A 26,325-nucleotide genomic window follows, 5' to 3' on the forward strand; every position below is an offset into this window, starting at 1 on the left:
CAAGTCAGAGTCTATGGCACTGATCCTGTCTGGCAGTGCCTTCTGTGGACAATGTGGCTCTGAATCAAGCGCTGCCCAGGCATACCCACATGAACCACAGCTCCACTCCCGGTCATTGAATGTCAAACCTTTGGGGAGCCTCAGGTTGAAGGGCCTGGACTCCCAAGATACCTAACTACATCGCTGTCTATAAGTTAATAGTATGGAGGCGGTTCACCGTACACTGAGCACATTTCAAAATAGACTTGAAGCCACCCCGAGTTATACAGAATGTGATGTCAATTCCAAAAGATGGTTTCCTCCGTGGGGGGGGTCTCACAACACTGAAACCAAGGACCCAAATCTGCAGTTATACTATTATTGCATCACTGGCAGTATACGTACAACCGCGGTGTGTAACGGATATCTGAAGGGTATACAGTACCACCGACAATCTTCTCGCTCATTGTTTTTCTGTGCGCGGTCCCTTTAAAGTTGCAGCACAGCTGCGCTGGCACGCTATTTTTTCCAGCGGCAACAGCACGTAAGCGACCTGTGCGTGACCCCCCGATCAATGCAGCGTGCCGTGCACCTTAGGGGGAATGCTGACCACCGATTGGTGGTTTTTTTAAAGTACCATGTTTTAGTGCAAACACAGAGCCTGGTGGTACAATGCAGCACGCAGGTAAAGTACAACTCCCCTGGACACTGCACAGCACCTGGCAGACACAGCGAGGGAGCGAAGGGAAATAAACACACTGAAAGGACAGGGAGGCGAGTCCTTGGGGGCTGCTCCCTCTTTAGACAAACACTTGGGCTGCAGCACTGCCGCCCAGTTCCAGGACTGCTCGCCTGCCCAGTTCCAGGACTGCTCGCCTGCCCCTTTAGTCTGGGAATAGTGGGAGGGAAAGCCAAGTTAGAAAAATAAAGTTTATGAAACAATCAAAGTTTATAATTGCAGCGTTAATGCCAGCACCATCAAAAGGCAAATCTCTGGGGTCTGTAGACTAGTCTTGTACAAGTGGCAGCCTCACTGCTGGCTTTCACAGCCCACACTCCCCCTACCCTCACCCTGCGCTCCCCCTACCCTCACCCCGCGCTCCCCCTACCCTCACCCCGCGCTCCCCCTACCCTCACCCCGCGCTCCCCCTACCCTCACCCCGCGCTCCCCCTACCCTCACCCCGCGCTTCCCCTACCCTCACCCCGCGCTCCCCCTACCCTCACCCCGCGCTCCCCCTACCCTCACCCCGCGCTCCCCCTACCCTCACCCCGCGCTCCCCCTACCCTCACCCCGCTTTAATCCCAGGACTCACTGGAGTGGCAGTGTGATATTTGTGTTGTTCCATTACTGCAGCACTAAACAGAATATAGCATTTAAATAGTGGCACCAACTTGTAGAGTACATAAACTGAACCTTTTAAACTTAATAAATAATTGAATGATTGAAGGTGAAGGGGCAAAGAAGTGCAGACATTCTGCAGAGCAGACGTGAAATTGAAATGTCTCATATGTTTTTTATTCTTCGAGTGAGGCGGGCATGTCAGCCTCACAAGTGGAGGAAATAAAATAGAAATTTACGTGTACAAAACACTTCAACATGTAGTAGTCTATTGATGCCAGACATAGACTCTGCTTTTATTGGGATTTGGTTTTAATATTTGGCTTGTTTGAAGTTTGCTTACAGGCGTGGGAAAGGTAGAAATCCTTCAGCTTGGGGAAACAAACAGCATCAAATGGCCGCTGCTCTGCATGACGCAATGAAAATAAATGATTTTTAATCGATGAGGTGCAAGGATATAATTCTCCCATTGCATTGCAGCCACATTCACTGCACACACACTTTTTGAAGAGCAAGGGAAATAACTCTCTATTTTGCAGTTAAAGGCAAGTTTTAAATTGTATGTTGGGTGCACTGTACATTTCGGAAGAAAATACTTGCACACTAACCAGCTTCACCAAAACACTGAGAAAACAATGCATCTAATTCAACGCACATTAGGTGACTGCCTTCCGGAACACTTCCGTTCAGTCCGCAAGTGTGACCCCGAGCTTCCGGTCACCTGTCACTTTAATTCCCCACTCCACTCCCACTCTGACCTCTCCGTCCTCGTCCTCCTACACTGTTCCAACGAAACTCAACGCAAGCTCGAGCAACAGCTCCTCATCTTTCGATTAGGCACTTTACAGGCTTCTGGACTCAACATCCAGTTCAACAGTTTCAGACCGTAACCTCGGCCCCTATTTTTTCGGATGGCAGCTGATGCTGATTCTGCCATTCCCATTCACACCCCCTCTAGACCCATCTTTTATTCCTTTACTTGTCCCGTTACCATCTCCTTTTGCTTTGCACCATCATCGCTTTGTCATTTCATCTCTCCTGCCTCCCACCGGATCACAGACCCTCCCGTTTGTTCATTACTCCCTCCCCTACGCCCCACTTTCCTTGCCCCTGCATTTGATTAAAACCCATCTCTAACTCTTTCTAGTTCTGATGAAAGGCCATCGAACTGAAACGTTGACTCTGTTTCTTTCTCCACAGATGCTGCCTGACCTGCTGAGTATTTCCATCATTTTCTGTTTAGATTGCATTTAATTGAAATTTTGTTTGCTGTTGTGGACATCAAGCTTGGTTGGTATGCATCAGCCAGTCAATTAACCTGCTGACACTTGCTGTCCAGGCTAATCGGACGAGGTAATGGTACACTTTGACGCCTGAGGAAGCGTGGGGAAGAGAAGCGAAGGCACATAGGAACAGGCACAAGCTCCTCTACTTAGAATGGGGCGTAGAGCAAGAGCCACAAAACGGATTATTCCCACATGAAATCCAGTAGTCAGGTGGCTAATCTCAGTCTGGTAAATAAGTAGCCAACACTAATTACAACACAGTATCTAATCAAAGTCCATGTGGTTCCTGGGGCTACCGTACATCTTGGCCTGGTCGCGAACTGGTTATTTTCCATTGAGCCCCACCATGATATCTACACCAATGTACTTACGTCGCTCGGAGAAAGATTTCCAAGATCTTCATCCTGCTCTGAAGTTCCATCATCCCTGCCTGATTCACTGCCCTGCAAGGGGTGAGGGTGGATCCAAACCTCCACCCTGCTGGTGTCTTCCCCAATCTGCCTGAAAGTCTGCTTCCTGCCCTTGCCTCTGGGGCCCGGGCTGAGGTCACATTCTTGCTGCCTCTTCAACTCAGCCTGTTCAGCCTGGAATAGAAACACAAATAATCCATGAAGGCAATGCTTTCTTGCACAAGGAGGATGCGTGGTCATTAAGGTGACAAACATTGCAGCAAACACAAGGCCTTCTCTTTCTACAGCACCTTTCACAGCCTCGGGACGTCCCATAGTGCTTCACAGTCAATAATGTCGGAGACGTGGCAGCCAATCTGTGCACAGCAAGGTCCCACAAACAACAATTAATTTTTTTTATTCACAGGATGTGGGTGTCGCTGGCATGGCCTGCATTTATTGCCCATTGATAAGGTGGTGGTCAGCCAATGCAGTCCGTGTAGTATATTTACCACAGGGATCTGGATAAAATAGAATTCTTTGTAACAGGTTGGTACAACTGATTGGCTTGCTAGGCGATTTTAGAATCAAATACATCGCTGTGGGTCTGGTGCCACATATAGGCCAGACAGGGGAAGGACGTCAAATTTCCTTCTCTAATGGACATTAGTGAACCAGATTTTTTATGACAATCCGGTAGCTGCAGGTTCCCAATTACTGATACTAGCTTTTTTTTAATTCCAAATGTAACTGAATCATTAATCTGGTCTCTGGATTACTGGTGCAGTAACATAACCACCATGCTACCGTACACAATAAATGACCAGGTCACCTGTGTTTAGGTGTTGGATCCTGGGTTTCACAAATAGAGGCAATTATTGGGCGAGATTTTCCATTTTGGCAAAAATGGTAGTTTTACGTCAAAGTTACCGTTTTCACTGCGCTACCGTTTTTAGGCCTAACTTTCTCCCTTTACGTCTGCGCCATCAGTAAAGTTGGCGTTGTACGAGATCCACGGCGCAAACTGCGAGTTTCGGCAACTTTAATCCGGGGCCGGCAGCGCAACAAGAGGCGTCTCAGGATGGAGGAAAAACAAAAACAAAAAAGTTGCAAAAAACATTCACAAAACACTTACCTACTAAATCACTGAAAAATAATTTTAAAATAAAAACTTTAACTTACCTATTTTGCAGGTCGTCACACTTACCGCTGCTGGCAGGGCTGCACTGGCAGGTTTGACCTTTCGGTATTCTGGGCGTGGTGTAAGGGTCAGGAGAGTGCTGTAAGTACGGCACAAACGTAATATGCATCGTTGTGCCTCTCCCCGGCGGTACGTGGAAGCGCCGCTGCAAACAGATACCTAAGAATCCCACCGACCGGGTTTGCGCCGCGGAGGGTCAAATGGCGGCAAAAACTCGGTCTCAAACCCGGCAAAAATCTGGCCCATAGAGTACAAAAGCAAGGACGTTATGATGAACTTTTATAAAACATTGGTTCGGCCTCAACTGGAGTATTGTGTCCAATTCTGGAAGGATGTGAAGGCCTTAGAGAGGGCGCAGAAAAGATTTACGAGAATGGTTCCAGGGATGAGGGACTTCAGTGACGGGGATAGACTGGAGAAGCTGGGGTTGTTCTCCTTGGAGCAGAGAAGGTTGAGAGGAGATTTGATCGAGGTGTTCAAAATCATGAGGGGTCTGGACAGAGTAGATCGAGAGAAACTGTTCCCATTGGTGGAAGGGTCGGAAACCAGAGGACACAGATTTAAGGCGATTGGCAGAAGAACCAAAGGTGACTCGAGGAAAAACGTTTTTACGCAGCGAGTGGTTAGGATCTGGCTGAGAGGGTGGTGGAGGCAGACTCAATCACGGCTTTCAAAGGGGAGTTAGATAAGTATCTGAAGGAAAACATTTTCAGAGCTCCGGGGAAAGGGCGGGGAGTGGGACCAGCGGAAGTGTTCTTGCAGAGAGCCGGCACGGGCTCGACAGGCCAAATGGCCTCCTTCTGTGCCGTAACCATTCTATAATTCTATAATTGAGGGATAAATGTTGGTCAGGACACCTAGAGAACTCCGCTGCTCTTCAATAATGCTGTGGGATTGGTTTCTCTCTGGATTGAGAAATCCACTCCAAGGAGTAAAAGTGAAATCTTGCAGTTGGCCGAACCAAATATTATCCAGATGCAATCTGCACGATCACCCCCTGATACCCACCCCTCACCACCAGCATTCTCCCCAAGAACACAAAAAGGAAAGGCATTTTCAAAATAATTTGAGCTCCAGGGTTGAATAAAATTAAGAACGGTTACTCCAGCACCAGCTTATGTAACGCCTCTGTTTAAAAAAGGGGGCAGACAAAAGGCAGGTAACTATAGGCCGGTTAGTTTAACATCTGTAGTGGGGAAAATGCTTGAAGCTATCATTAAGGAAGAAATAGCGGGACATCTAGATAGGAATAGTGCAATCAAGCAGACGCAGCATGGATTCATGAAGGGGAAATCATGTTTAACTAATTTACTGGAATTCTTTGAGGATATAACGAGCATGGTGGATAGAGGTGTACCGATGGATGTGGTGTATTTAGATTTCCAAAAGGCATTCGATAAGGTGCCACACAAAAGGTTACTGCAGAAGATAAAGGTACGCGGAAGTCAGAGGAAATGTATTGGCATGGATAGAGAATTGGCTGGCTAACAGAAAGCAGAGAGTCGGGATAAATGGGTCCTTTTCGGGTTGGAAATCGGTGGTTAGTGGTGTGCCACAGGGATCGGTGCTGGGACCACAACTGTTTACAATATACATAGATGACCTGGAAGAGGGGACAGAGTGTAGTGTAACAAAATTTGCAGATGACACAAAGATTAGTGGGAAAGCGGGTTATGTAGAGGACACAGAGAGGCTGCAAAGAGATTTATTTAGGTTAAGCGAATGGGCTAAGGTTTGGCAAATGGAATACAATGTCGGAAAATGTGAGGTCATCCACCTTGGGAAAAAAACAGTAAAAGGGAATATTATTTGAATGGGGAGAAATTACAATATGCTGCGGTGCAGAGGGACCTGGGGGTCCTTGTGCATGAATCCCAAAAAGTTAGTTTGCAGGTGCAGCAGGTAATCAGGAAGGCGAATGGAATGTTGGTCTTCATTGCGAGAGGGATGGAGTACAAAAGTAGGGAGGTCCTGCTGCAACTGTACAGGGTATTGGTGAGGCTGCACCTGGAGTACTGCGTGCAGTTTTGGTCACCTTACTTAAGGAAGGATATACTAGCTTTGGAGGGGGTACAAAGACGATTCACTAGGCTGATTCCGGAGATGAGGGGGTTACCTTATGATGATAGATTGAGTAGACTGGATCTTTACTCGTTGGAGTTCAGAAGGATGAGGGGTGATCTTATAGAAACATTTAAAATAATGAAAGGGATCGACAAGATAGAGGCAGAGAGGTTGTTTCCACTGGTCGGGGAGACTAGAACTAGGGGGCACAGCCTCAAAATACGGGGGAGCCAATTTAAAATAGAGTTGAGAAGGAATTTCTTCTCCCAGAGGATTGTGAATCTGTGGAATTCTCTGCCCAAGGAAGCAGTTGAGGCTAGCTCATTGAATGTATTCAAGTCACAGATAGATAGATTTTTAACCAAAAGGGGAATTAAGGGTTACGGGGAGCGGGCGGGTAAGTGGAACTGAGTCCACGGCCAGATCAGCCATGATCTTGTTGAATGGCGGAGCAGGCTCGAGGGGCTAGATGGCCTACTCCTGTTCCTAATTCTTATGTTCTTATGTTCTTTGTTCAACTCTTGGGTCTGGACAACATGGATTGAAGACCTGGACTGCCTCCCCTTGTGTTGCTGGTGTGTTGGGCCCTAGCTAGACTGTGTGCTGGCACAGTTCCACCCTGGTGGTCGTTGCCTCTGATGTATTCCATTTTCCAGAGTATGAGAGGAAGCTTACTGAGAACATAAAAACTGACTGCAAAAGCTTCTATAGATACGCGAAGAGAAAAAGATTAGTGAAGACCAACGTAGGTCCTTTGCAGTCAGAATCAGGTGAATTTATAATGGGGAACAAAGAAATGGCAGACCAATTGAACAAACACTTTGGATCTGTCTTCATTAAGGAAGACACAAATAACCTTCCGGAAACACTAGGGGTTCGAGGGACTAGCGAAAAGGAGGAACTGAAGGAAATCCTTATTAGTCAGGAAATTGTGTTCGGGAAATTGATGGGATTGAAGGCCGATAAATCCCCAGGGCCTGATAGGCTGCATCACAGGGTACTTAAGGAAGTGGCCCTAGAAATAGTGGATGCATTGGTGATCATTTTCAAACATTCTATTGGCTCTGGATCAGTTTCTATGGATTGGAGGGTAGCTAATGTAACACCACTTTTAAAAAAAGGAGGGAGAGAGAAAAAGGGTAATTATAGACCGGTTAGCCTGACATTGGTAGTGGGAAAAATGTTGGAATCAATTATTAAAGATGAAATAGCAGCGCATTTGGAAAGCAGTGACAGGATCGGTCCAAGTCAGCATGGATTTATGAAAGGGAAATCATGCTTGACAAATCTTCTAGAATTTTTTGAGGGTGTAACTAGTAGAGTGGACAAGGGAGAACCAGTGGATGTGGTGTATTTGGACTTTCAAAAGGCTTTTGACAAGGTTTCACACAAGAGATTGGTGTGCAAAATCAAATCACATGGTATTGGGGGTAATGTACTGATGTGGATAGAGAACTGGTTGGCAGACAGGAAGCAGAGAGTCGGGATAAATGGGTCCTTTTCAGAATAGCAGGCAGTGACCAATGGGGTGCCGCAGGGCTCAGTGCTGGGACCCCAGCTATTTACAATATACATCAATGATTTAGGTGAAGAAATTGAAAGTTTGCAGATGACACTAAGCTGGGTGGCAGTGTGAGCTGTGAGGAGGATGCTAAGAGGCTGCAGGGTGACTTGGACAGGTTAGGTGAGTGAGCAAATGCATGCCAGATGAAGTATAATGTGGATAAATGTGAGGTTATCCATTTTGGTGGCAAAAACAGGAAGACAGAATGTTATCTGAATGGTGACAGATTAGGAAAATGGGAGGTGCAACGAGACCTGGGTGTCATGGTACATCAGTCATTGAAAGCTGGCATGCGGGTACAGCAGGCGGTGAAGAAGGCAAATGGCATGTTGGTCTTCATAGCGAGAGGATTTGAGTATAGGAGCAGGGAGGTCTTACTGCAGTTGTACAGGGCCTTAATGAGGCCACACCTGGAATATTGTGTACAGTTTTGGTCTCCTAATCTGAGGAAGGACGTTCTTGCTATTGAGGGAGTACAGCGAATGTTCACCAGACTGATTCCCGGGATGGCAGGACTGACATATGAGGAGAGACTGGATCAACTGGGCTTGTATCCACGGGAGTTTAGAAGAATGAGAGGGGATCTCATAGAAACAAATACAATTCTGACGGGATTGGACAGGTTAGAGGCAGAAAGAATGTTCCCGTTGCTGGGGAGTCCAGAACCAGGGGTCACAGTCTAAGAATAAGGGGTAAGCCATTTAGGACCGAGATGAGGAGAAACTTCTTCACTCAGAGAGTTGTTAACCTGTGGAATTCTCTACCGCAGAAGGTTGTTGAGGCCAGTTCGTTAAATATATTCTGGAGGGAGTTAGATATGGCCCTTACCGCTGAAGGGATCAAGGGATATGGAGAGAAAGCAGGAAAGGGGTACTGAGGGAATGATCAGCCATGATCTTATTGAATGGCGGTGCAGGCTAGAAGGGCCGAATGGGCCTGCTCCTGCACCTAATTTCTATGTTTCCATAAGGCCAACGTGAGGGTAGGGTCTGGATCATTCTTGCAGAGCATCGAAACAGAGATCATAGGAACAGGAATAGGCCGTTCAGCCCTTCAACGGTTCCGTAACCCTTAATACCCTTGCCTAACAAAAATCCATCAGTCTCAGATTGCTGCCCCCCTTGGGAGGGAGGACTGGGCAGGAGGCTCATCCAAAGAGATTGCCAGAGGCACGGAGCAGGAGGAGGAGGATTACTCACAGATTTGACTGCAACCAGATGCTGAATCAGTGAGGCGGGTATGAAGGGGAAGGAATTTCAATAATTAAGTGGCTTTTACTCCCTCGTTCCAAGAATTGAAGCAGTGGCCTGGTCTGTTCATTATCCAAGGTAGAAGGGCAGAGAGAGGCTAGCCCTAACAATGTCAGAGTGTAGACAATAAGAATCTTAATCTACGAAACGGGACATTTAAACTTCCGAGTGCTGACTTAAGGTTTCATCCCAAAGATGTTTCATAACAGAAGTGTGTGTGTTTAGGTCCCATGTTCATTGAAAGTCTCCTATTGAGAAGGGTAAAAGGAGGGCATCCAAAACACTGTCACAAACTGTGAGCTTTAAGGAACTACAGCTTCAGCAGGGACCATTAGTTCAACCATTCAAACACTTGTTCCGATACTGCCGTGATGGGAAATACAGCCCTCTCTATTTATATTCCAGAGTGTTACACATAACACAATTCCACATTCTGCCGCAGACAGAAGTCTGGCTGAATTACGAGTGCTCAATACCCCCCAGCTCCCCCAGCACTGTCACCCGCCACCCCCCTCCCCCAGCATCCCCCCTCAATGCCCCCCAGCACGGCCTCTCCCTGCCATGTGTTCCCGCCCCCCTTCCCCACTCAATGCCCCCCATTCACTGCCTCTCCCTACCTTGTGTCCCCCCCATCTTTCCCCACTCAATGCCCCACATCTTCAACACAGCCACACAGTGAGAGTTGTGGGACCACTGCCTGACCGCCGAACACAAAGATCAGAGGTGGGGCTCCCTGTCCACCAACTCAGCGCGGTGGAAACATGTTGGGAGCTCCTATCTGCAAAGCGCTACAGGCAGCAAGTCAAGTCGCGTAATCTCGGTCCCCAATCGGAAAGTGTGCAGACAGCAGAAGCATAGTGCACTCTGCGAGAGCTGGCCATCCTAGACTGGGTGTTGTGTAATGAGAGGGGATTAATTAGCAATCTTGTTATGCGAGGCTCCTTGGGAAAGAGTGACCATAATATGGTAGAATTATTCACTAAGATGGAGAGTGGCACAGTTAATTAAGAGACTAGGGTCCTGAACTTAAAGAAAGGTAACTTCGATGGTATGAGACGTGAAATGGCTAGGATAGACTGGCAAATGATACTTAAAGGGTTGACGTTGGATAGACATTTAAAGATCACATGGATGAACTTCAACAATTGTACAGCCCCATCTGGCGGAAAAATAAAACGGGGAGGGTGGCTCAACCGTGGCTTACAAGGGAAATTAGGGATAGCGTTAAATCCAAGGAAGAGGCATATAAATTCTCCAAAAAAAGCAGCAAACCTGAGGACTGGGAGAAATTTAGAATTCAGCAGAGGAGAACAAAAGGTTTAATTAGATGGGGGAAAATAGAATATGAGAGTAAGCTTGCAGGGAACATAAAAACTGACTGCAAAAGCTACTACAGATATGTGAACAGAAAAAGATTAGTGAAGACAAATGTAGATCCCTTGCAGTCAGAATCAGGTGAATGTATAATGGGGAACAAATAATGGCACACCAACTGAACAAATACTTTGGTTCTGTCTTCACTAAGGAAGACACAAATAACCTTCCGGAAATACTAGGGAACCAAGGGTCTAGCGAGGAGAAGGAATTAAAGGAAATCCTTATTAGTCAGCAAATTGTGTTAGGAAAATTGATGGGATTGAAGGCCGATAAATCCCCAGGGCCTGATAGTCTACATCCCAGAGTACATAAGGAAGTGGCCCTAGAAATAGTGGATGCATTGGTGATCATTTTCCAACAGTCTATTGACTCTGGATCAGTTCCTATGGACTGGAGGGTAGCTAATCTAACACCACTTTTTAAAAAAGGAGGGAGAGAGAAAACGGAATTATGGACCGGTTAGCCAGACATCGGTAGCGGGGAAAATGCTGGAATCAATTATTAAAGATATAATAGCAGCACATTTGGAAAGCAGTGACAGGATCGGTCCAAGTCAGCATGGATTTAGGAAATGGAAATCATGCTTGACAAATCTTCTGGAATTTTTTGAGGATGTAACTGGTAGAGTGGACATGGGGGAGCCAGTGGATGTGGTGTATTTAGACTTTCAAAAAGCTTTTGACAAGGTCCCACACAAAAGATTAGTGTGCGAAATTAAAGCACAAGGTATTGGGGGTAATGTATTGACGTGGATAGAGAACTGGTTGGCAGACAGGAAGCAAAGAGTGGGAATAAACAGGTCCTTTTCAGAATGACAGGCAGTGACAAGTGGGGTACCGCAAGGTTCAGTCCTGGGACCCCAGCTATTTACAATATACATTAATGATTTAGACAAGGAATTGAATGTAGTATCTTCAAGTTTGCAGATGACACTAAGCTGGGTGGCAGTGTGAGCTGTGAGGAGGATGCTAAGAGGCTGCAGGGTGAGTTGGACACGTTAGGTGCGTGGGCAAATACATGGCAGATGCGGTATAATGTGGATAAATGTGAGGTTATCCACTTTGGTGGTAAAAACAGGAAGGCAGATTATCTGAAAGATGACAGATTAGTAAAAGGGGGAGTGCAACGCGACCTGGGTGTCATGGTACATCAGTCATTGAAAGTTGGCATACAGGTACAGCAGGTGGTGAAGGCGGCAAATGGCATGTTGGCCTTCATAGCGAGAGTATTTGATATAGGAGCAGGGAGGTCTTACTACAGTTGTACAGGGCCTTGGTGAGGCCACACATTAAATATTGTGTACAGTTTTGGTCTCCTAATCTGAGAAAGGACATTCTTGCTATTGAGGGAGTGCAGCGAAGGTTCACCAAACTGATGCCCGGGATGACAGGACTGACATATGAAGAAAGACTGGATTGACTAGACTTATATTCAATGGAATTTAGATGAATGAGAGGGGATCTCATAGAAACACATAAAATTCTGATGGGATTAGACAGGTTAGATGCAGGAAGAATGCTCCTGATGTTGGGGAAGTCCAGAACCAGGGGTCACAGTCTAAGGATAAGGGTAAGCCATTTAGGACCGAGATGAGGAGAAACTTCTTCACCCAGAGTGGTGAACCTGTGGAATTCTCTACCACAGAAAGTTGTTGAGGCCAGTTCATTAGATATATTCAAAATGGAGTTAGATGTGGCCCTTACAGCGAAAGGGATCAAGGGGTATGGAGAGAAACCAGGAATGGGATACTGAAGTTGCATGATCAGCCATGATCATATTGAATGGTGGTGCAGGCTCGAAGGGCCGAATGGCCTACTGCTGCACCTATTTTCTATGTTTCTATGAATTAGCTCAAATGTCTAAAGCGAATGGAATCAGACACCAACAAACTCGGGAGCAAGGGCTGTTGCATGGGAACGTGTGATGCCTGTGCAGGTGCGTGTGTGTGCGAAGGCCTATTGAATCAGTTCGGCTGATGGTTAAATTGCCATTTTCTGCCATTGGGATATACACATACAAACTGCTGTTTATGGCACTCGGATGCAGTAGAGTGGATTATGTAAAGCTCAGGAAATATCCGTCCAGAGAGCCTGGGGCCTTTTCGAAGGAATTGATGGAAGGGTTTTCATTAGTGAGAATATCTAAAGATCCTCAGTATGTCCCACGCAGTGAAACACTGACGCGCTGCGTGTCAGAGAAAAGGCATCAGCGCGTTTAAGTGGTCATAGCCGAGCTCTGGTCAGCAGCTGTCGTGTGGTTCATGACCCAAAGTGGGAGACAACTTTCCTCATCCAAAGTATTGCGGCTTCGCTTCTTTTCAAAACAGTCCGTCTGTAATCCATTCTCTGAATACCGTGTTCCCACACCTTGAGCTGGGCCTACTGAAAATGGAGTGTGTGCAGGGGAGTGTCACCGGGGGGAGGGTGACCGAGGATTGGGGGGGTAAAGAGGGTCACCGGGGGGAGGGTTACCGGGAGTGGGGGGGAGGGAGTGGGGTCACCGGGGGGAGGGTCATGATGAACTGTGGTGAGCCAAATGTTTCCATGCTGCAGGGCCAGGGACCATGTGTATGTCAGGAACGGTGATCTAATGACCGTGGCATTGGGGAAGGGGCTGAGAATGGTACAAATCTGAGCGCGTGCTGTTAAGTCAGTGCTTGCACACCGGCAGATACACTCTGTTTCTAGCTCAACTCCCTGTACAAACCCAGAGTTGATGAAATGTTACCCCCAAAGCAGCTCGGAAGAGGAGGAGGCCATTCAGCCCCTCAAGCCTGCTCCGCCATTCAATGAGATCGTGGCTGATCTATATCTCAACTCCATCCACCCAACGAGGCTCCACATCCTTGGTTAGCAAAAATATATTGATCTCAGATTTAAAATTACTGACTGAGTGAGTATTTACTGCTTTGTGTGGGAGAGAGTTCCACACTTCTACTGCTCTGTGTGTGAAGTGTTTCCTAACTCCTCTCCTGAATGGCCTGGCTCTGATTTTAAGGTTCTGCCCCCTGGTCCTCGACTCCCCCACCAGCAGAAAAATTTCTCACCATCAACGCTCCCAATTCCTTTCAAAATCCTGTAAAAACTCAATAAAATTACCCCTTAACCTTGTATGTTCCAGGGAATACAAAGCTAGTTCATATAATCTCTCCTCGCAAACTAACCCTTGGAGCCCGTGTAACATTCTGGTGTGGACTAAATGATGCAATAGGTTTAATACTGAACTTTCACCTCTGGGGCATGGTTCATGTCCAACCTGAATTGATGGGATTAACTCCCGTGTCTAAAGGCTGCAAGGATCTGATCTGGAATATGTTTAGGGCAATCTCTATTCATGTTCAAAATTAAACTCGAGACTAATTGGCAGTCTGGGCAAAAACGGCTGCTGTTTTGACTTTGAGACAGGTATTGATAGGACAGTGTAGAGGGAGTTTTACTCTGTATCTAACCCCATGCTGCCCTGGGAGTGTTTGATGGGACAGTGTAGAGAGAGCTTTACTCTGTATCTAACCACATGCTGCACCTGCCCTGGGAGTGTTTGATGGGACAGTGTAGAGGAAGCTTTAGTCTGTATCTAACCCCATGCTGTACCTGCCCTGGGAGTGTTTGATGGGACAGTGTAGAGGGAGCTTTACTCTGTATCTAACCCCGTGCTGTACCTGCCCTGGGAGTGTTTGATGGGACAGTGTAGAGGGAGCTTTACTCTGTATCTAACCCGTGCTGTACCTGCCCTGGGAGTGTTTGATGGGACAGTGTAGAGGGAGCTTTACTCTGTATCTAACCCGTGCTGTACCTGCCCTGGGAGTGTTTGATGGGGCAGTGTAGAGGGAGCTTTACTCTGTATACCGTTTTGGATACTGTTGGGGGAGATGACTTACCAGGGGAAGGCACCAGCAGCCAGGTTCATGGCACCTGCTGCACAGAAGGGTGGGAAAAAGAGTGGGAGAGCTATAGTGATAGGGGACTCTATTGTAAGGGGAATAGATAGGAGTTTCTGCGGCCGCAACAGAGACTCTAGGATGGTATGTTGCCTCCCTGATGCAAGGGTCAAGGATGTCTCGGAGCGGCTGCAGAGCATTCTGGAGAGGGAGGGTGAACAGCCAGTTGTCGTGGTACATGTAGGTACCAACGATATAGGTAAGAAGCGGGAAGAGGTCCTACAAGCTGAATTTAGGGAGCAAGGAGTTAAATTAAAAAGTAGGACCTCAAAGGTAGTAATCTCTGGATTGCTACCAGTGCCACGTGCTAATCAGAGTAGAGGGAGCAGGATAGTTAGAATAAATACGTGGCTTGAGCAGTGGTGCAAGAGGGAGGGATTCAAATTCGTGGGACATTGGAACCAATTCTGGGGGAAGTGGGACATGTACAAAAGGGACGGTCTGCACTTGGACAGGACTGGAACTGATGTCCTGGGGGTAACATTTGCTAATGCAGTTCGGGAGTGTTTAAACTAATATGGCAGGGGGATGGGAACCTTTGCAGCGAGACAGGGCGAAGTAATATGGAGTCAGAAACAGATGGTAGAAAGGTAAAAAGCAATAGTGGAAGGCCGAGTAAACAAAGGCAAGAAACAAAAAGTCCACACTACATCATAATTCTAAAGGGACAAAGGGTGTTAAAAAAACAAGCCTGAAGGCTTTGTGTCTTAATGCAAGGAGTATCCGTAATAAGGTGGATGAATTAACTGTGCAAATAGATGTTAACAAATATGATGTGATTGGGATTACAGAAACGTGGCTCCAGGATGATCAGGGCTGGGAACTCAACATCCAAGGGTATTCAACATTCAGGAAGGATAGAATAAAAGGAAAATGAGGTGGGGTAGCATTGCTGGTTAAAAAGGACATTAATGCAATAGTTAGGAAGGACATTAGCTTGGATGATGTGGAATCTATATGGGTAGAGCTGCAGAACACCAAAGGGCAAAAAGCGTTAGTGGGAGTTGTGTACAGACCTCCAAACAGTAGTAGTGATGTTGGGGAGGGCATCAAACAGGAAATTAGGGGTGCATGCAATAAAGGTGCAGCAGTTATCATGGGTGACTTTAATATGCATACAGATTGGGCTAACCAAACTGGAAGCAATACAGTGGAGGAGGATTTCCTGGAGTGCATAAGGGATGGTTTTCTAGACCAATATGTCGAGGAACCAACTAGGGGGAAGGCCATCTTAGACTGGGTGTTGTGTAATGAGAGAGGATTAATTAGCAATCTCATTGTGCGAGGCCCCTTGGGGAAGAGTGACCATAATATGGTGGAATTCTACATTAGGATGGTGAATGAAACAGTTAATTCAGAGACCATGGTCCAGAACTTAAAGAAGGGTAACTTTGAAGGTATGAGGCGTGAATTGGCTAGGATAGATTGGCGAATGATACTTAAGGGGTTGACAGTGGAAGGGCAATGGCAGACATTTAGAGACCGCATGGATGAACTACAACAATTGTACATCCCTGTCTGGGCGTAAAAATAAAAAAGGGAAGGTGGCTCAACCGTGGCGATCAAGGGAAATCAGGGATAGTATTAAAGCCAAGGAAGTGGCATACAAATTGGCCAGAAATAGCAGCGAACCTGGGGACTGGGAGAAATTTAGAACTCAGCAGAGGAGGACAAAGGGTTTGATTAGGGCAGGGAAAATGGAGTACGAGAAGAAGCTTGCAGGGAACATTAAGGCGGATTGCAAAAGTTTCTATAGGTATGTAAAGAGAAAAAGGTTAGGAAAGACAAACGTAGGTCCCCTGCAGTCAGAATCAGGGGAAGTCATAACGGGGAACAAAGAAATGGCAGATCAATTGAACAAGTACTTTGGTTCAGTATTCACTAAGGAGGACACAAACAACCTTCCGGATATAAAAGGGGTCAGAGGATCTAGTAAGGAGGAGGAACTGAGGGAAATCCTTATTAGTCGGGAAATTGTGTTGGGGAAGTTGATGGGATTGAAGGCCGATAAATCCCCAGGGTCTGATGGACTGCATCCCAGAGTATTTAAGGAGGTGGCCTTGGAAATAGCAGATGCATTGACAATCATTTTCCAACATTCCATCGACTCTGGATCAGTTCCTATGGAGTGGAGGGTAGCCAATGTAACCCCACTTTTTAAAAAAGGAGGGAGAGAAAACAGGGAATTATAGACCGGTCAGCCTGCCATCGGTAGTGGGTAAAATGATGGAATCAAGTATTAAGGATGTCATAGCAGCACATTTGGAAAGAGGTGACATGATAGGTCCAAGTCAGCATGGATTTGTGAAAGGGAAAACATGCTCGACAAATCTTCTGGAATTTTTTGAGGATGTTTCCAGTAGAGCGGACAAGGGAGAACCAGTTGAGGTGGTGTATTTGGACTTTCAGAAGGCTTTCGACAAGGTCCCACACAAGAAATTAATGTGCAAAGTTAAAGCACATGGGATTGGGGGTAGTGTGCTGACGTGGATTGAGAACTGGTTGTCAGACAGGAAGCAAAGAGTAGGAGTAAATGGGTACTTTTCAGAATGGCAGACAGTGACTAGTGGGGTACCGCAAGATTCTGTGCTGAGGCCCCAGCTGTTTACATTATACATTAATGATTTAGACGAGGGGATTAAATGTACTATCTCCAAATTTGCGGATGACACTAAGTTGGGTGGCAGTGTGAGCTGCGAGGAGGATGCTATGAGGCTGCAGAGTGACTTGGATAGGTTAGGTGAGTGGGCAAATGCATGGCAGATGAAGTATAATGTGGATAAATGTGAGGTTATCCACTTTGGTGGTAAAAACAGAGAGACAGACTATTATCTGAATGGTGAAAGATTAGGAAAAGGGGAGGTGCAACGAGACCTGGGTGTCATGGTACATCATTCATTGAAGGTTGGCATGCAGGTACAGCAGGCGCTTAAGAAAGCAAATGGCATGTTGGCCTTCATAGCGAGGGGATTTGAGTACAGGGGCAGGGAGGTGTTACTACAGTTGTACAGGGCCTTGGTGAGGCCACACCTGGAGTATTGTGTACAGTTTTGGTCTCCTAACTTGAGGAAGGACATTCTTGCTATTGAGGGAGTGCAGCGAAGGTTCACCAGACTGATTCCCGGTATGGCGGGACTGATATATCAAGAAAGACTGGATCAACTGGGCTTGTATTCACTCGAGTTCAGAAGAATGAGAGGGGATCTCATAGAAACGTTTAAAATTCTGACGGGTTTAGACAGGTTAGATGCAGGAAGAATGTTCCCAATGTTGGGGAAGTCCAGAACCAGGGGTCACAGTCTAAGGATAAGGGGTAAGCCATTTAGGACCGAGATGAGGAGAAACTTCTTCACCCAGAAAGTGGTGAACCTGTGGAATTCTCGACCACAGAAAGTAGTTGAGGACAATTCACTAAATATATTCAAAAAAGAGTTCGATATAATCCTTACTACTAGGGGGATCAAGGGGTATGGCGAGAAAGCAGGAGGTCGAGAGCCAGCGGCAGTTGGTGAGAGGCGGGAGCAGCGACGGAGCGGCCTATAAAAGGCCCAGCGGGAGCTCGAGAGCCAGCGGCAGTTGGGGAGAGGTGGGAGCAGTGTCGGAGCGACCTATAAAAGGCCCAGCGGGAGCAGCGTCGGAGCGGCCTATAAAAGGGTACCGGTGCAGCTACAGCGGGAGAGAAAGCAAAATAGAAGTAGAAAGGAATCAAAAAGTGACGTCACAGCCAATGGGGTAAGTGATTGGCTGGTGATTGGTGAGTAGCTTTTCTTTTTCTTTTTTATATCAGTAAGTGAACTTTAGCATTGTTACTACCAATTTAAGGGTATCTAAGGGTTAAGACATGGCAGGAGAGCTCGGTCACGTGATATGCTCCTCCTGTACCATGTGGGAACTCGGGGACACTTCCGGTGTCCCTGGGCACTACGTGTGTGGGAAGTGTATCCGCCTCGAGCTCTTGATGGTCCGCGTTGCGGAATTGGAGCTGAGGGTGGATTCACTCTGGAGCATCCACGATGCTGAGAATGACGTGAGTATCACGTGTAGTGAGTTGGTCTTACCGCAGGAGAAGGGTCCACAGCCAGATAGGGAATGGAAGACCAGCAGGAAGAGCAGTGCAAGAAAGATAGTGCAGGGGTACCCTGTGGTCATCCCCCTGCAAAACAGATACACTGCTTTGAGTACTGTTGGGGGGGGATGACTCATCAGGGGAGGGCAGCAGCAGCCAAGTTCATGGCACTGTGGCTGGCTCTGCTGCACAGGAGGGCAGGAAAAAGATTGGGAGCGCGATAGTGATAGGGGATTCGATGGTGAGGGGAATAGATAGGCGTTTCTGCGGCCGCAACTGAGACTCCAGGATGGTATGTTGCCTCCCTGGTGCAAGGGTCAAGGATGTCTCGGAGCGGGTGCAGGACATTCTGAAATGGGAGGGAGAACAGCCAATTGTCGTGGTGCACATTGGTACCAACGACATAGGTAAAAAAAGGGATGAGGTCCTACGAAAAGAATTTAAGAAGCTAGGAGCCAAATTAAAAAGTAGGACCTCAAAAGTAGTAATCTCGGGATTGCTACCAGTGCCACGTGATAGTCAGAGTAGGAATCGCAGGATAGCGCAGATGAATACGTGGCTTGAGCAGTGGTGCAGCAGGGAGGGATTCAAATTCCTGGGGCATTGGAACCGGTTCTGGGGGAGGTGGGACCAGTACAAACCGGACGGTTTGCACCTGGGCAGGACCGGAATCAATGTCCTAGGGGGAGTGTTTGCTAGTGCTGTTGGGGAGGAGTTAAACTAATATTGCAGGGGGATGGGAACCTATGCAGGGAGACAGAGGGAGACAAAAATGAGGCAAAAGCAAAAGACAGAAAGGAGATGAGGAAAAGTGGAGGGCAGAGAAACCCAAGGCAAAGAATAAAAAGGGCCACTGTACAGCAAAATTCTAAAAGGACAAAGGGTGTTAAAAAAGCAAGCCTGAAGGCTTTGTGTCTTAATGCAAGGAGTATCCGCAATAAGGTGGATGAATTAACTGTGCAAATAGATGTTAACAAATATGATGTGATTGGGATTACGGAGACGTAGCTCCAGGATGATCAGGGCTGGGAATTCAACATCCAGGGGTATTCAACATTCAGGAAGGATAGAATAAAAGGAAAAGGAGGTGGGGTAGCATTGCTGGTTAAAGAGGAGATTAATGCAATAGTTAGGAAAGACATTAGCTTGGATGTTGTGGAATCTATATGGGTAGAGCTGCAGAACACTAAAGGGCAAAAAACGTTAGTGGGAGTTGTGTACAGACCTCCAAACAGTAGTAATGATGTTGGGGAGGGCATCAAACAGGAAATTAGGAGTGCATGCAATAAAGGTGCAGCAGTTATAATGGGTGACTTTAATATGCACATAGATTGGGCTAGCCAAACTGGAAGCAATACGGATTTCCTGAGTGCATAAGGGATGGTTTTCTAGACCAATATGTCGAGGAACCAACTAGGGGGGAGGCCATCTTAGACTGGGTGTTGTGTAATGAGAGAGGATTAATTAACAATCTCATTGTGCGAGGCCCCTTGGGGAAGAGTGACCATAATATGGTGGAATTCTGCATTAGGATGGAGAATGAAACAGTTAATTCAGAGACCATGGTCCAGAACTTAAAGAAGGGTAACTTTGAAGGTATGAGGCGTGAATTGGCTAAGATAGATTGGCGAATGATACTTAAGGGGTTGACTGTGGATGGGCAATGGCAGACATTTAGAGACCGCATGGATAAATTACAACAATTGTACATTCCTGTCTGGCGTAAAAATAAAAAAGGGAAGGTGGCTCAACCGTGGCTATCTAGGGAAATCAAGGATAGTATTAAAGCCAAGGAAGTGGCATACAAATTGGCCAGAAATAGCAGCGAACCTGGGGACTGGGAGAAATTTAGAACTCAGCAGAGGAGGACAAAGGGTTTGATTAGGGCAGGGAAAATGGAGTACGAGAAGAAGCTTGCAGGGAACATTAAGGCGGATTGCAAAAGTTTCTATAGGTATGTAAAGAGAAAAAGGTTAGTAAAGACAAACGTAGGTCTCCTGCAGTCAGAATCAGGGGAAGTCATAACGGGGAACAAAGAAATGGCAGATCAATTGAACAAGTACTTTGGTTCAGTATTCACTAAGGAGGACACAAACAACCTTCCGGATATAAAAGGGGTCAGAGGGTCTAGTAAGGAGGAGGAACTGAGGGAAATCTTTATTAGTCGGGAAATTGTGTTGGGGAAATTGATGGGATTGAAGGCCGATAAATCCCCAGGGCCTGATGGACTGCATCCCAGAGCACTTAAGGAGGTGGCCTTGGAAATAGCAGATGCATTGACAGTCATTTTCCAACATTCCATCGACTCTGGATCAGTTCCTATCGAGTGGAGGGTAGCCAATGTAACCCCACTTTTTAAAAAAGGAGGGAGAGAGAAAGCAGGGAATTATAGACCGGTCAGCCTGACCTCAGTAGTGGGTAAAATGATGGAATCAATTATTCAGGATGTCATAGCAGCGCATTTGGAAAATGGTGACATGATAGGTCCAAGCCAGCATGGATTTGTGAAAGGGAAATCATGCTTGACAAATCTTCTGGAATTTTTTGAAGATGTTTCCAGTAAAGTGGACAAAGGAGAACCAGTTGATGTGGTATATTTGGACTTTCAGAAGGCTTTCGACAAGGTCCCACACAGGAGATTAATGTGCAAAGTTAAAGCACATGGGATTGGGGGTAGTGTGCTGACGTGGATTGAGAACTGGTTGTCAGACAGGAAGCAAAGAGTAGGAGTAAATGGGTACTTTTCAGAATGGCAGGCAGTGACTAGTGGGGTACCGCAAGGTTCTGTGCTGGGGCCCCAACTGTTTACATTGTACATTAATGAGTTAGACGAGGGGATTAAATGTAGTATCTCCAAATTTGCGGATGACACTAAGTTGGGTGGCAGTGTGAGCTGCGAGGAGGATGCTATGAGGCTGCAGAGTGACTTGGATAGGTTAGGTGAGTGGGCAAATACATGGCAGATGAAGTATAATGTGGATAAATGAGAGGTTATCCACTTTGGTGGTAAAAACAGAGAGACAGACTATTATCTGAATGGTGACAGATTAGGAAAAGGGAAGGTGCAACGAGACTTGGCTGTCATGGTACATCAGTCATTGAAGGTTGGCATGCAGGTACAGCAGGCGCTTAAGAAAGCAAATGGCATGTTGGCCTTCATAGCGAGGGGATTTGAGTACAGGGGCAGGGAGGTGTTGCTACAGTTGTACAGGGCCTTGGTGAGGCCACACCTGGAGTATTGTGTACAGTTTTGGTCTCCTAACTTGAGGAAGGACATTCTTGCTATTGAGGGAGTGCAGCGAAGATTCACCAGACTGATTCCCGGGATGGTGGGACTGACCTATCAAGAAAGACTGGATCAACTGGGCTTGTATTCACTGGAGTTCAGAAGAGTGAGAGGTGACCTCATAGAAACGTTTAAAATTCTGACGGATTTGGACAGGTTGGATGCAGGAAGAATGTTCCCAATGTTGGGGAAGTCCAGAACCAGGGGTCACAGTCTAAGGATAAGGGGTAAGCCATTTAGGACCGAGATGAGGAGAAACTTCTTCACCCAGAGAGTGGTGAACCTGTGGAATTCTCTACCACAGAAAGTAGTTGAGGCCAATTCACTAAATATATTCAAAAGGGAGTTAGATGAAGTCCTTACTACTCGGGGGATCAAGGGGTATGGCGAGAAAGCAGGAAGGGGGTACTGAAGTTTCATGTTCAGCCATGGACTCATTGAATGGCGGTGCAGGCTAGAAGGGCTGAATGGCCTACTCCTGCACCTATTTTCTATGTTTCTATGAATGGGGTACTGAAGTTGCATGTTCAGCCATGAACTCATTGAATGGCGGTGCAGGCTCGAAGGGCCGAATGGCCTACTCCTGCACCTATTTTCTATGTAACCCGTGCTGTACCTGCCCTGGGAGTGTTTGATGGAGGTGGGTTGGTGGGGTTGATTTTATAAGCGAGGGATGGGACTTCTTGTCTTTTTCTGTCCCATAGACATTTTTGTTCAGTGTTTACACAATGAAATTCTGTCAATATTACACAGCAGAAGAAACACGTGTATGCAGTGCAAAAGCGGCAGAAGATGGTCAACACTGAACCATTCGGCCCATTGCTTCGTGCCGGTGTTTATGCTTCTCCCAAGCTGCCTCTCACCTCTTTCCAGCTAAACCTGAAAGTGTTAATAATTTCACCAGGGATTTAATTTTCAGCTGTGCATTCAGCGGGGTCTGGATTTCGTCCTTTTGATATGGTTAACTTTTAAGAAGTTTTCATCTGTGTTTTTAAGAAATATGCAACATATCCCTGTGTAATCCTGCGCTCTGACCTGCAGTGAGTGCAGCCTTTTAAACCTCTCCAATGTGTCCAAGTACACTTTATTCTGTTTATTTTCTGAGAGGAGTGAGGCTTTGATCCCAGTTTGTTCGCTGGCCAAGCTTGCCATCACAATAGTGCAGAAGGCATGAATGGTCATTTTCACACGGCCCGTCCGACTTGTTTTTCTGTTCTCGACAAGTCACAGAGATCTCACAGAGCCTTCCAGCACTGCCACCAAGGTCTGTTTATGACTAAGTAAACACTAGCAAAAGCCAAACTCGTTCACTTGCTCTCTCCCTCCTCCCTCCCACGCACGCACACACAAAAAAACCTCTGCCAGCTTGCTCCCTGCACTGAGCGACAGACTGACCTTCCTCTTGGTTTCTTCGAAGAGACTCATCAGGCTCTCCCTAGCTGTAAGAATTGGATTACTGGCAGCCAGACTCCGCATGTAATAGTATACAGCATCCAGCTTCCGTCTCTGTTAAAAGAAAAACAAAAAAAAAGGAGCAAAGATGAAACCAGTTTAAAACGCAGACGCAGCTCAGCTGAGCCCAATTACTGAGCGTTCCCACAATTGTTTCATTTTCACTGAAATCTATTAGTCATAAATTATCTGAGTTTCATAAAACCGCTGGACATTTTTCCCCCGCTGGCTTACCCCTCTGAGGACCAGAGCTTAGATTTATCAGACCCAACACAAATATAATAAAGCAACCGTCCCACACCCCTGACACGGCCCCTGGCTGTTTCGTGAGGTGTGTAAGCGCTCAGCGTTAGAGTGCCCTCATCAGCACGGGTGCAGGGAAAACAATACTGACAACTGCTGTTTAACGAGGAGAGAAGTGTTAGTTAGCTGCAAGTATAGAACCCAAGCTAAGGTTTCACACGCCTTGGAGCGCAGCAACAGTCCACATCAACCTGAACAATGTCCACGGATGAGAAGCTCCATATAACTCGCGTGAGGCAAGGCCGTTAAGGCCTAACTCCAAAGAGATTACAACTCTCACAAAAAAAAACGCTTCCATTTCTTGCATATCCTGGCATCAACTCAAGATCAAACCCACGCATGCTGCTTTCAGTGCCACGAGATCGAATTCCTTACCCTGCTTTAAATGAGAAATTTAATCAGTCAGTAATACTTTTGGGAGTACAATGACTCCTCATCAACACTTCAAATACTTCCTAAAGTACATTTCTCGTGTGAACCAGTGACATCTAGTGGCACAAAGAATCCGCAACAACTTCAGCATTGGTTCAAAAACTTGACATAGGTTAAGCTGAGGTGTCACAGTAAGGACCCAGCTTCAAAAGTGTTAGCTTAGAATTCTGATTAACTTGAAGATTCACCATTGTTACACAGCCTTAGCACATCTCTTACAAATGTCTTAAGAGTACTTCACGTCCAATGCATTGCTTTGAAATGCAGTGAATTACGCAAAGAACCACCGTCGTCATTTTGTACACAGCAAGATCCCACAAACTCAAGCGAGAGGCCAGTTAATCAGTTTCTGGCAACGTCAGTTGAGGATGGAATGTTGGCCAGGACTCCGGGAAAACTCCCTGCCTTCTTCACGAGATCCTTTAACAGGAACAGGCAGATGTTTTTGCCTAAATAAGAAATTGAGGAACACAATTCGGAGGCCAGGCCTGGTGGTGCAAGGGTTGGATTCACATCAGTCGACAGGGTCATTAACTTGCCATGATTCAGAGGGATAGTCATTCTACTCCCTCGCACTCTTGGGTACAATAGCACATCTCAGCCGTTCCCCCAAATGTCACGATCAACATTTTCCTTTTATTTGAAGAGCCCACAGAAACAAACGCATTTCAGAATTCTCCAAAGCTGACAATGAGTCTGCAGGGACCAGGTGACGGAGCATGCATACAACAGCCCTGTACCTTAACCCACAACACCAAGGTGATCACTGAGCAGTCTCCACCCAGCTCCCAGTGGGCACGCATCTACAACACAGACCCAGCCCGATCGTGTGGGAATCGAAATCCATCATGCTGCAGTGGAAGGGAAGCTTTGACCTGATTTTATCGTGGCACCACTTTCATTCAGATTCCAGAAGGCTGGTGTCTGAGAGAGCTTATCCCACCCACCCATCCCTCCAACCACCGTCTGCCCCACCCGTGACAGGGACTGTAGGCCCCGCATCGGGCTCATTAGTGTGAAGCAAGTCATCCCCGACTCCGAGGGACTGCCGAAGATGATGATCAAGACCGCAGACGGGAAGAGGCGAGGGGTGGGGGGGGGGGGAAAGAGAGGTGCGGGGGACGGGATCGGGGGGGGGGGGGGGGGGGGAGGAAAGAGAGGTGCGGGGGACGGGATCGGGGGGGGGGGGGGGAGGAAAGAGAGGTGCGGGGGACGGGATCGGGGGGGGGGGGGGAAAGAGAGGTGCGGGGGACGGGATCGGGGGGGGGGGGGAAGAGAGGTGCGGGGGACGGGATCGGGGGGGGGGAAAGAGAGGTGCGGGGGACGGGATCGGGGGGGGGGGGGGAAAGAGAGGTGCGGGGGACGGGATCGGGGGGGGGGGGGGAAGAGAGGTGCGGGGGACGGGATCGGGGGGGGGGGGGGAAGAGAGGTGCGGGGGATGGGATCGGGGGGGGGACGGGGGGGGAAAGAGAGGTGCGGGGGACGGAATCGGGGGGGGGGGGGGGAGGAAAGAGAGGTGCGGGGGACGGGATCGGGGGGGGGGGGGGAGAGGAGAGAGAAGAGTCAGGTTGGGTGTGGAGAAAGAGAGAGAGAAGTACACAGATGTGAATAAAGACACACCCAGACAAAGAGAGAAGCAACTATTAATCAGATACACAAATCACTAAACGTAGCAATGCAGGTTAATAAGGTCATTAAAAAAATAAACCAAGCACTGGGCTTCAATTCTCGAGGGACGGAACTGAAAAGCAGAGACATTATGCTAACCTTGAATAGAACCTTGGTGTGACCACAATTCTGGTCTCCATATTAGAAAAAGGATATAGAGGTACTGGGGAAGGTGCAAAAAAGATTTACAATGGTGATACCAGAACCGAGAGGGTTATACCCATCAGGAAAGACTGAACAGGCAGGGGCTCTTTACTCTGGAAAAGAGACAGCTGAGGTGAGCGGGTAGAGCGCTTTAAGATTATGAAGGGGTTGGATCGGGTAAACATAGAGACGATGTTCCCACTTGTGGGGAGACCAGAACTCGGGGCCATCAATATCAGACAGTCACTAATAAATCCAGTCGGGAATTCAGAGAGCGGGGTGAGAATGTGGAACTCGCTGCCACAGGGAGGGGTTGAGGTGAATAGTATCGATATATTTAAGGGGAAGCTGGATAAACACATGGGGGAGAAAGGAATAGAAGGATATGGCGATGGGGGGAGATGGAGAGGGTGGGAGGGGGCTGGTGTGGAGCATAAACCCCGGCGCGGAGCGGGGGGGCCCGGACACTCGGCACGGAGCGGGGGGGCCGGACACTCGGCACGGAGCGGGGGGGCCCGGACACTCGGCACGGAGCGGGGGGGCCGGACACTCGGCACGGAGCGGGGGGGCCAGGCACTCGGCACGGA

At 47.4% G+C, this 26,325-nt stretch overlaps 1 protein-coding gene across 2 annotated transcripts in view; it reads right to left on the reverse strand.

The window, feature by feature from the left end:
* The window catches only part of smg6 (SMG6 nonsense mediated mRNA decay factor), a 422,171-nt gene that overhangs the window by 384,735 nt on the left and 11,111 nt on the right, over window positions 1–26,325 (reverse strand). For both annotated transcript variants that reach the window (XM_070856878.1, XM_070856877.1), the window contains exons 4-5: window positions 23,135–23,245; window positions 2,977–3,189 (exon numbers count right to left, since the gene is read on the reverse strand). In XM_070856878.1, coding sequence (XP_070712979.1) covers window positions 2,977–3,189; window positions 23,135–23,245 — 324 coding nt within the window. The remainder of the gene's footprint in view (window positions 1–2,976; window positions 3,190–23,134; window positions 23,246–26,325) is intronic.

The sequence above is a fragment of the Pristiophorus japonicus genome, chromosome 16 (genome assembly GCF_044704955.1).
Source record: "Pristiophorus japonicus isolate sPriJap1 chromosome 16, sPriJap1.hap1, whole genome shotgun sequence".
Classification (NCBI taxonomy): Eukaryota; Metazoa; Chordata; class Chondrichthyes; family Pristiophoridae; genus Pristiophorus; species Pristiophorus japonicus.